This window comes from Dunckerocampus dactyliophorus, chromosome 2, assembly GCF_027744805.1.
Source record: "Dunckerocampus dactyliophorus isolate RoL2022-P2 chromosome 2, RoL_Ddac_1.1, whole genome shotgun sequence".
Taxonomy (NCBI): domain Eukaryota; kingdom Metazoa; phylum Chordata; class Actinopteri; order Syngnathiformes; family Syngnathidae; genus Dunckerocampus; species Dunckerocampus dactyliophorus.
The window spans coordinates 12491859-12502897 of record NC_072820.1 but is presented as its reverse complement, the minus strand read 5'-3'; the positions used below and the strand labels follow the sequence as shown (position 1 = coordinate 12502897).

Genomic DNA, 11039 nt, shown 5'->3' with positions numbered 1-11039 from the left:
CATCTAGCAAACAACAAAAAAGAAGAGTATGAGAAAAGTGAAGAGAGCAATACAAGACAATAGAGCCACTGAACAGGTGATAAGTCTGACTCATTTGCAGGTGTATGGAGGCTAAACAGGCTTTGTGGATGTTGGGTTATGTTGCCGGCACATTTTAGGCCTGCTATTAGGTTGTGCGTCACAAAAATACTTGTAGGACACGCTTTCCATACACATCCTCCCAAACTGAGGCAGGAACGTAGCTGAAGTGTTGGGAGTGTGTTGTGTGTGTGTGTGTGTTTATGCAGCTGCCACACTCAATTGTCCTACACAACCTTATTTAAAGCCTTAAGATAGATGAGTGCAAAGCCTCTCAGCCATATTTTGCTCTCAGCTACCGATCAAATACCAAAAAAAAACCCACACAATTTTGCAATTTGCCAGCTAATGGTAGACAATAAGGAAATGTCAACATAATTTGGGGTTTTGTTACAATTCCCCATCCTGGAATAAGGGAGAAAGATGGGACGAACTGTTTACAGCAGCTGCTCTGTTGATGGTAAGGATTACTCTTAAATGGTTGGCGGAGTGGGTTCAATGTGGGGTCACAGCACTAGCCTATCAGTGCTCATCTGCACAGTCGATGCATAGCCTGTGCAATGCATTGACTATGCAGCCCCCCCACCATTCTCTGCTGCAAAATAGCGACGGATTAGCAGCAACTCTTGCAGCTAATTTGAACATCTCCCATCTAACATTTTTCCGGAATGATACACGCCATGAGTGCCTGTGTGTTAATAACAGTTTTATTTTTATATAGATTTTTCTTTTACAAAAATACAAATGATTTTCTCTGTACAAATAAATATGATATGAATAATATTGACAGTTTGTGATCTTCACAAGAGGATCAACCTTTGAAAATGCCAGTATGAATAACTTATTTGTACAGACTTATAAGTTAGACAAGGCGGTAGCCACTTAATTTTGCGAGCGCTTGGTTGATGGCTGGATGGATACATTCATAGTTTTTGCGTACAGTCATAATCAGTCTCTCAAATCCCAGTTGAGAATACTGTTCACAATAGGGACCCACAGAAGAGGACTCATTGTTCAGGTGTGCGTCTGGAGTGCCATGGCAAAGAACCAGGGTCCCCTGATGCTCTTCACATGAAGTCTTGTGCCCATGGTCTCTCATTAGAGTTCATATTTCCTCAGTGTTTCGTCTTGCAGTTCCATTGTAGTTAAGTCTTGAGAGCCTCCAGCGCCAACGAGATTATCCTTGGTACACTGCGGTAGAACGATTCATTTCCCAGGCCTATGAGACTGTAGAAAGTTAAAGGTCGTCCGGCCACAGTAGCTCTGATTCGTGCTTGATAAAGTCCTCGATTGTTCTTGGAGCTCAGATCAACTAACACCTGAATAAAAGAGAAAACCCAACACAATAAAAAGGAAGTTATCATATAATATTACTTTGTCTTCTCCCACCACATTGACGCCTCTGGACCTTGTTGTTGCGAAGGATTATTACCTCTTGGAAGTTCATGCAGAGGCTGGTGTTTGGAATACTTAACACCCAGCGGTATGACTCTCTCACTTGGCTGACTTGCTGCGAAGTTTCTCGAACACCAGGACAAACTGCAAAGACAATCAAACACATTTTAGGGGATCAACTGCCAACAGAACATCATACGATTCAAGCACAGGACTCATACATACTTTTCCCACCGGACCCAGGCGTCTGTCTCTTATAAAGAAGGCTTCGTTTTTTCCTGTGGAGACTTAAAGGATTGCTGCCATGTAAAGTTTGTCTGGGCTGAGAAGTCGTCTTTGTGAGATCGCCTGTAGTAGGTGGTACAACTGTCGTTGACTGCCTTTGAGCAGGGAATACTGAAGCCTGTAATTCTCCAAGATCAGTCTCATCAGAAGTAACCAGAGTGAAAAAAGTCCCACTTTGTGTCTCATCACTGGTCACAGTTCCACTTTGCATCCTTAATTTCTGAATTTCAGTCATTAGTGCTGCCAAAATTGACTGAGATTCCTGGGATTTCTGGGAGGAGGAAGGACTGATGTTGACTTGTGCACTTGTGAAAGAAGTAGGATGAAGCGGAGGGTTGGAAGAACTCTCCTGGAGGAAGGATGGGTCCAAGTGGAGAATGGGGGGAGCAGCTTTGGATTCCAGTTTGGAGCGCAACGCTGAGATAATATCTTGATATTCTTTCTCAAGCTGAAGAACCGCGTTGTCCCCTGCCTGGAAGTAACATGCATAAATAAGGGTTAAATACTAGATTTGATCCAGATTTATTTTATTCTATTTTTATCAAATGTAACATTTTAGAATGGTAGTAGATTTACATGATGAAAATGATGTGGTGAGACAATGTTTTTATTGTCTTCCAAAGACTTGGAGGCCAACACCTTGCTGCCGTGCAATGCAGTGTGGGCTACTGACGTCAGAGGGTTCTGTCTTTTTGCTAGTTAGCATGAAAACATTTTGGGAATGCCACACTGTGTTACCAGAGCAGACAATGTTGTGAAGTCTCCCATCTGAACTTAAACAAGGAAGACATGTCTTTGAAAGACAATAAAAAAAGACAAGATCTCACTAAAGGTTAGCAAAACTATAACTAATTGATTCTATTGTCACTTTTTCCATGAAGTATCTTGGTACCTGTGAGAAAAGCTTTTCCTCCTGTCTGGGTGATGTAAAAGAGGTGTCTGTGGATGTGTCCTTGGGTTGTTTCTCCATGTCCTCAGCCATGTTTGTCAGGTAGTTCTCCCAGTCCTCCACTAAGGGGCCCAACTCTTTGAACAAAGCTGGAGGAAGTGGGGGGGGACCATACTCCGCTGGTGTCACAGCACCACCAAGCTGCTCTGCAATGAATACAACACCTGTTGCAGCTACTCTATTTTAAACCACACCAGTACATATGTGACTAATGGTTCTAGATTTCCAGCTTTTAGGGGGAAAAATGGAGATCATTCAATTACAGCACAGTCCTGTATGTACCTTTAATCTGCACAAAATGATTCCCATCCACATCCCTCCTGTCTCTGGTGTGAGTGAAAGCAGTGTTGTGGATGTGCTCCACCAGCTGGGGAAGAGTCTGCGTGAAGAAGGTTAGGTCCACTTTGTCCCTGATGTAGTCCTCGGCCCTCTGGAGCAGGTCTAGAAGGGTCTGCAGGAACGAACGGAGCTCTGGATAGAAGATGATGAAAAAAATATAAAATCTGCAGACTAAAGGGTGGGTTGTGTAGTGTGCATTATGCTGATGCAGCTTTTGTATACAGTCTCCTTAGATATTAACGATGTCTTCTGAGCGTATACAGCATTAGAATGGTACGTACGACATTTCTTGAACCGGGTGAGACATTTGTCCTCGGCCATTCGGCTGCAAGCGCTGGTGGACTGGCCCGGGAGGCAGGTGAGCGTATAGAAGCGACACAGAGTGCTGAACTCTGACCTTTGCTCCTCTTCTGTCATCTCTGTAGTTTTTAGGAGCTCCGGGCATGTCGGCTCTCGGCTGCCAAATGACTCTGAGAAGAATGTCAATACAGTATTAATGATCGTTAAAGTCATGTGTCATTTTTGGTTAAATATGACTTACTCTGTATCTCGGCCTGAATCCAGTCAGAAAAAGCAGACACACGTGTATAAACTCCAGGCTTTCCCTTTTCACCGCATCCATCTCCCCAGGATGTAATACCATGCAGCTGGAAACGACCTGAAAGTCTGTCCTGGTAGATCAGGGGGCCTCCAGAGTCACCCTAACAAAACACGTTAAAAAAAGCTATGTAAACACTACAAGATTAACCAAGAAAACATGTAGGGCTGTAAGGTGGACTCAGTCAAATATGATCAGTTGTGGTTCATACCTGACAGGAGTCAATCCCTCCTGAGAGATAGCCAGCACACAACATAGTGTTGGTGACCAGCTCCTTGCCCAAAGCATTCTTACAAGTGGTCTGAGGCAGTAAAGGCACCTTGGCCTCCATCACCACGTCAGCAGATGGGCCGTCTGCCGCAGAAATAACACATGAAAGTCATTACCATAGAAAAAACTGACACGATCGGTGAGACTGTACAGTATAGTCACCTTCATAGAGAGAACCCCAGCCTGCTACCAGACAAGGGCTGCCAGTTGGGGGCTCCATCCCAGACGGCAAACACACAGGGGTGACACGGTCAGACAGTACTACTGGAGAGGTCAGCTCCACCAGGGCTATATCATTGTTGAACGTCTTTGGGTTGAACTGTAAGGCATGCAAGACATTTTTACAGATTTTTTTGACTGAGAGACTTGACATGATGGCGAACCAAGGCTCATGTTGTTTTCCAATTTGATTTATGTATGCAAAGCTACCTTAGGATGAGGGATAATGCGGTTGACTTTGAGGATCTGCTCATCAGGGTCAGTCTTGGTGATGTCAAACTCCCCAACCACAGCTGTCCAGTAGCTTTCACTCCGACTCCTGCAGAGTGAGCAAAGAATTAAGGTGACTAATGTAAGAACTGTAGCAAAAATGTCACCTTTTACAACGAAATAGACACTTACCCAGCAAAACAGTGAGCTGCTGTGACCACCCAGGAGCTCTCCACCAGTACTCCTCCACACATCAGGCCACCATCTAGCTGCAGATTGACCAACCAGGGCCAGCTACCTGGTGGAGCAGGTGATCCACCCACGATTCTGGAGCGAGGTCGGGTCACATTGTGCACCGAGGATGACCTCTGACCACACACGGCTGCAGGTGTGGACACAGATCGATTATCAGGTGTAGCTGATTCAGCTTTTTTAAGCCACTGATGATCATTAAGACATTTGTGCTTCTTAGGATATGCATGATGCATTTCTCTGCTGGAAACATGTATTCTCTCACCCTGCACATGCGTCTGAGTGGCGGGTTCCAGGTTCTGCATTGTGTTAAGCAAGCTGCACTGGAGGACACGGGCGCTGCAACTCTCACCCATGATTCTGATGCAGCTGTCTTTGTCCAAGTTGCCAGCTTGACAGCGGTGTTGGTAGAAGGCGCAGGCCTGGCTCAAAGCCCAACTCCGCTCTGCTTCGTCTTGAAGCTTCTGGGCCTTGTTGATGATGTCGCAGCTGGGCTCTGATATGGCATTGGCAGGGGAAGCTGGAGGGCAATAAAACGAAAGAGCAGGGAGTCAGCATTAATGGACAATTCTCTGGAAATACTTTGCTTGACAAGGACAAGGTGAATGGAGCTTACAGCAGGAACCAGAGGGCTGTCCACAGTCTTGAAAAAGGCAGGGAGTGCAACCTCTGCAGCCTACCTCCGCCCGGCTCCTCTCAGATGATGCTCGGTCGAGAGCGGAAAGGGCACTGGTCATGGCCGCTTCTAAAACCACAGTGCCACGATCGGAGAGGGCTACAGAGGACAGCAAGTGGATAGCCGAAAACCAAACTGACGTCAGATACACAGTAATATGTGAAAGTTGTTAGCTCCCAATTTAGCAGGATTTGGTGCTGAGATTGAACGGAAGCAGATTTCTGGTACATTCTGTGAGTGCATAGCCTCCTTTTTTATACTTCTCCTGCTGCTCTTTGATCCCTGTTGGCAGCGTGTCGGGCAAGCTAGCTCATGCTCAATGCGCTGCGGATGCTTTCTACAGACACGCTTCAATCAGGCTGCCGACCCTGCAGCCCCCCCTCTGTGCCGCACAACATCACAGGACAGGACACTAACAACAGACATGCTGATTGAAGTACTTAATTAGAGGGCCAGTGCTAAGCGGGCGGACAAAGGCTGGCAGGGCATGGATGCACAGACCCAGGGGGCATGGTCAGGCAGACAGTGGAGATTTCAACAGTGCATTTGTAGTTCTGAACTCACAGAACTTTACCTTCCACTCTATTCTTTGAGATTGCAGAACTTGCCCATCACTTGACTCTTGCACCATATCTTAAATAGGATTCGATCCCCGTTCTGTTCAGGGTTTATGCCTTAGAGGGAGGTCTGTTGCCAAAGTCCTTAATGAGGAGCATGGTTCTAGTCCTGCTCCTTGTGCAAAGTGCCTTGAGATAACGTCTGTGGTGAATTGCCACTATACGAATAAATAAACTAGTTGACTTTTTTTGTCAAAGAACAATTGCAGTATTGCAGTGTGTTATTAGTGATTTACATCAGTAAAAAGACGATAATCTAGTCTGTGGTATAGATTTAACATTTCACTACAGTGGATGTAAAAATATCCCGATCCAGAAACAACTGCTTGACTGTATTTAACTGTACATTAACATTACGCAGTACATGCTAACGTATTTGGCAATCTGTATGCTATGTTTTTTGCAGTGGTCAAAGATGAGTGTTTACCTTTAAGTGCACTCTGGGGCATCCTGTAGACTTCTCTGCCTGCTGGAGCTGCCAGTAAGCAGTCCAGACCAGTGAACAGCAGCGATACAAGTACCAGCATAGTGTCAGAGCATGGGACGTCCAGTGACGACAGCCGGGAGACACTTGGGAATGCAGGAGAGAATGCCGAGATGATGCACTGTGGCCCGATGGTGTCCAGGTTGGTGTCTCTGCAAAGTCTGTCTCCCTCCTCCTGACTGTCTGTGGTGCAGGGCATCTGTCTGTAAATTTAGATAGAGGAACAGTAAGTAGTTCCTGAGTGCTCCCTGGTATATATAGAGTCTCCAGGGTAACACCAGTATGGGGGAGGAGAGGAACGAGAGGGAGGGAGAGATGCTCCCATGCAGGGCCAATACACAAACAGATGAATTCATTAAGACTGTGACAGCAAATCGGGAGCAACTTGCCAAGGCTGGACATCACAAAGCGGTTTGGTTCTATGAAAGGAGACACATGCGGAAGGGAGGGCAGGGGGGCAAAAGCAGGCTGATTGGCTGGGCAACAGGCGAGCGGGTGTTGTTTGAATGAATTAATGGGAGAAGAAGAGGGAGAAAGTTAGACAGATAAGGATATGGTCTGATGTGAACGTGGAGGGGAGGAATGTACCACAAAGTGACAGGACGCGGTGTGAGCACAGCTATCGGAGGGGGCGGGGAGGGAGGGATGGAGGCTTGGGGTGAGACAGCGAGAGAGGGAAGTGTCTGCTATTCTCCGGGCCTCTCAAAGAGGGCATTGTCCACCGGCGTCCCTCTGAGGACGCCCGCATCAAAGGCGCGCCCGGGGCATCACTTGGCCGCCGCTTCCATTGATCACTTACACTCTTTTATCCCCCCCATTAAAATATTGTCAGTTCACATCACTTTTGTCTTTATCTGCTGAACTCTGCTTTTGTTACATAAAAAATACGGTACATGAGTACTCGGGAACAGTGATAGATATGTTTGTTGTCGTTGCTTGCAATATTCAGCAACTATTTGGAACTGGGGCTGTTCTACACCAATACAAAGCACTAACATTATTGAGTTTGTAAAGGCAGATTTTTTGATACAGCTCTTTTATTGCATATCACTCAGTTGTGCAGGTGCGCCTAATATCTGAACTGCAAAATATCTGACATTGAATTACTTTGGCGGGCTGTACATACGAAGTGGATGTGCATGGGTGGACTCTCAGCAACAAACCAAAGACAAAGTTGATAGGAATTCATCTTTATTTATACTAGTATAAAAAGCAGCTGTCACTCAATCAACTTTAAGCCAAAATACCGGATTCATTTCACAAAACATCATCGAACATAGTTGACAAAGAAACATGCTCACTTGCTTTGAGCTTGGAGGTGCAAGGATGCAGAACAAGAGCGAGAATAAGGAAGATGGCTTCCCTTTAAGAAGTTTCTTGTATGTTTGGTTGTGCTGCACGGTGCCCGAGCCCCTGTATGCAAGCATACAGCACAATGGCCCCCGAGATCAGAGAGCAGGCTCCGGCGGGGCAAAGCGGGAACGCCGTGGTGGCGCTCTTTTCATTTCTTCCTTCCCCTCCTGTCCATTTCACTTTGATGTCCTTTGATTCTTTTGCTTCCTGTTCGTTCTTCCTGCTAAACATCAAGCATGGCGTGGTCTGTGCCGTAGTTTTCTAACTTGTCCCCCTTTCTACCGAGATGTTCCTACGTACATAGACCATCTATTGTCATCTAAGCCTACACACTGCTATTCACACAGAGTAGTTAAGCGAACTAAATCTTTGGAAGTCACCGTCAACACTACATTCACAGAACTTGCCAGCACAGTTGTTTTGTTTTAGTTTCCGTTGTTAATTTTTTCTGAAAGGTTTGAAGAACCTCGAAATTTATAAAAATCGAGACGAAAATAGAGAATAATTCTAGTTATTCAAGAAGAAAACAATGTGAGATTATAAATAATATAATATACTTGACAAATGGATGGATCTCATTGTTGATGCAGACCTGGCAAGATAGAATATACAACGCGTAGGGTAGGTTTGGGGTCATCATTTTACAAAACCATACAGAACTGTGTAAATTGACTAGCTTTCTACGTAAATTCAGACGCGACGCCTCATGGGAAAACTTTTCATTTTAAACTTGGTGTTGGTACATGTTTGTATATTTCTGTGGTATGCTTTTGGAGTGTTAAATTGCTGTGTGATGAATTTAGTGTTGTTCTCAGTAAGATGACACCGTGAGTCAGACTGTTATGTTGTTATACTGTATAATGACCTCCTGCAATTTTCAATGACTTGACAAGCTTGTTGTGAGTGCACTGACGCTCATGATTGGCTCCTGCCAAAGAAAGAGCTATCGTTTCTCACTGACTCGGCACAGTATTTAAATAACTAGTAGTGTGTCTGAAGTAAAGGAGATGTCACGAGATTACAATTCAGCCATAGATTAGCCGCACCGCTGTATAAGCCGAAGGTTTCAAAGTTTAAGAAAAAAGTAGGGGCTTATACACCGGAATTTACGGTATTTGTATACGAACCAAGACAGCACTGAAAAAAAATGATTCTGGAAAAAAATGAATTTTGGATGTACTAAATTTTATTTTATAAAACAACATAATTTCTACATTGTAAAGTTATGATTCGGTGTTTACTAACTTCTGTTATTTAAGCTTCTTCACTAATACGCAGTCTAATCATATATCATCATATAAATTAATATTGCAAAAAATCAAAAGCTTTATTTGCTAGTCCTTCAGATTGTATGTGATCAAAGCAAAGAGGTTTACTTGATTTACAGTGGTGAAGTTGAATTAGAATTTCTTCCTGCAAAGGTTATCAGGATTTTTCTAAGTAAATGCTAATATTTATTTTTTCAGTGAGTGTACAAAAACTGAGGTTAAATTTTTTACAAAAAACGTATCATATGGAAACTGTGGCGTACCAAAACCAACGTTTGACTGTATTTGACATCATGTTGTGAAATAAACAGATCATTTTTGTGCAACAAGCACTGCATATAACACTCATGTAAAGTTAGTACACCAATAGTAGGTGATGTGGGGTCAGCATTTTCATTTTCCTCTTTTCTAAGATGTTATGTTAATTATTATCTCTGGTATTCTTTCTAATAACAGTACAGAGAACTCTCAAAGATAAATAGAACATTTGTCCAAAGTTTATTCCTTTTAAAACACTTATTACGACATATTTGCTGTTGAACCTTATCATTTTTCATAGATGCTAAGGTTATAGATCATTAGATACCTTATTTAACAACAAAAATATTAGAAACAACTGTCAGTATGATGCAGTGTAGACTAATAAATGTACTGATAAATTAATATTTCTCTAAAAGTGTTTATAAGGACAAAATATTGATACAGCGGGTATCTAATGTGTAGGTCTACAGGCACAATGATTGTGATTCTTATTGGAGTTTATGTTTTGCCACTAAATTATCATATTGACTTATGTTTACAGGTAAAGGATAGATTAAGGTTGCAGATACGGGTACATGCATACTGCGTATATGTGTAACCATCATCTTGGGGTGCACAGAAATCCAGCAGTGCCTGCATGGATGAAGACAGAAGAAACAACACAACACAATGAGGACTTTGACAACAATCGTGATGAATAACACCCCGATATTGTGTTCGGTTATGAAACCATTTTTTCCCCATTGTCTCAGGCGGAAAACAATTGAAATCTAGGTCAGTGGGCTATGCAAGGGAGGATAAGAGGTTCCCAACATTTAAGCGCAGACAAACACTTGAAGCCCTGACAATAGTCAAGCAGCTCGTCTGCACAAGCCTCTATTGGGTCATTGTTAGCCATGTTGGTAATTAGATCTATTATGACCTCAACTATTACAGGAACTGCCTTTAAATGCATATTAACCAGCAACTGCAATGATGAAATGTTCACTCTAACAAAATGCTGTTGTATGATTAATGTTTGTATGTGGAAACACAGGTGAAACACGTATGAGGGGCAACTTTCTTAGGTTTGTTACATTTGGCCAAATATAAATAAAAAGTATGGCCCTATAGTGTACAGTGGGGCCCCACACATTTGCATTCAACATTCACGGCCACTCAAATTGGCGGATTTTTGGTGAGACATTTCATTAATTTTCTTTCTCCGAAAATAAGTCAATAATCATCTATAAATGGAAATAAATGTAAAATGTACAGGATAGAAATACCACTGTTTTACTTTAATTTTTAAATGTTATGTCAATGTTTTTTGTCAAGCATTGGGATTTTACACTTTGTTCAGGGGTCCTGGAACGCACCATAGTTGTCTGCTGTGACTGTCGTGCAACGTGACTCAGATTCCATCTCTTCATTGATCATCTTACTTCAGTGGTCCCCAACCTTTTTTGACCCACGGACCGGCTTGTGTTCCCACAAATCTCCCGCGGACCCGGGGGAGGTGTTTGTACATTATAGCGATCTAATTTTTCTTATTTATTATGTATTGTGTAAAACAAAGACATGAATAACATCAAATTAAAAGCACTAAATTAATGCCGACCCACCATCCACCAATTCAAGTTCAAGCCTGGAGTTTTTCCAGAGAGATGATTACATCGCTGTTTGACGTGTGTGGTAAAAGGCAGTGTGCTAGCATGAATTAACTTGAGACAAATGTGCACATCAGCACTCAATAAGTCATCAAAACTTACCTTTATGCATTCCCACATAGTATCAGCATTTGAC

General features: G+C 43.2%; 1 protein-coding gene across 3 annotated transcripts; it reads right to left on the bottom strand.

Moving 5' to 3' along the window:
- Positions 1-783: 783 nt before the first annotated feature.
- On the bottom strand, positions 784-11039 carry prss56 (serine protease 56). Of its 3 annotated transcripts, XM_054767242.1 has the most exons (15): positions 11006-11039; positions 6316-6575; positions 5212-5370; positions 4861-5115; positions 4536-4725; positions 4344-4452; positions 4077-4233; positions 3856-3998; positions 3588-3747; positions 3328-3516; positions 2990-3178; positions 2651-2853; positions 1699-2230; positions 1511-1617; positions 784-1397 (listed from the first exon to the last, which is right to left on the bottom strand). In XM_054767242.1, the coding sequence occupies exons 2-15, from the start codon at positions 6569-6571 to the stop codon at positions 1224-1226; spliced, it is 2823 nt and encodes a 940-aa protein (XP_054623217.1). In that variant the 5' UTR covers positions 6572-6575; positions 11006-11039; the 3' UTR covers positions 784-1223. The 3 variants fall into 3 exon arrangements, with proteins under 3 accessions (XP_054623217.1, XP_054623216.1, XP_054623218.1); XM_054767241.1 differs by lacking the exon at positions 11006-11039 and having other exon boundaries at positions 6316-6865; XM_054767243.1 differs by lacking the exon at positions 11006-11039 and having other exon boundaries at positions 4948-5115; positions 6316-6864.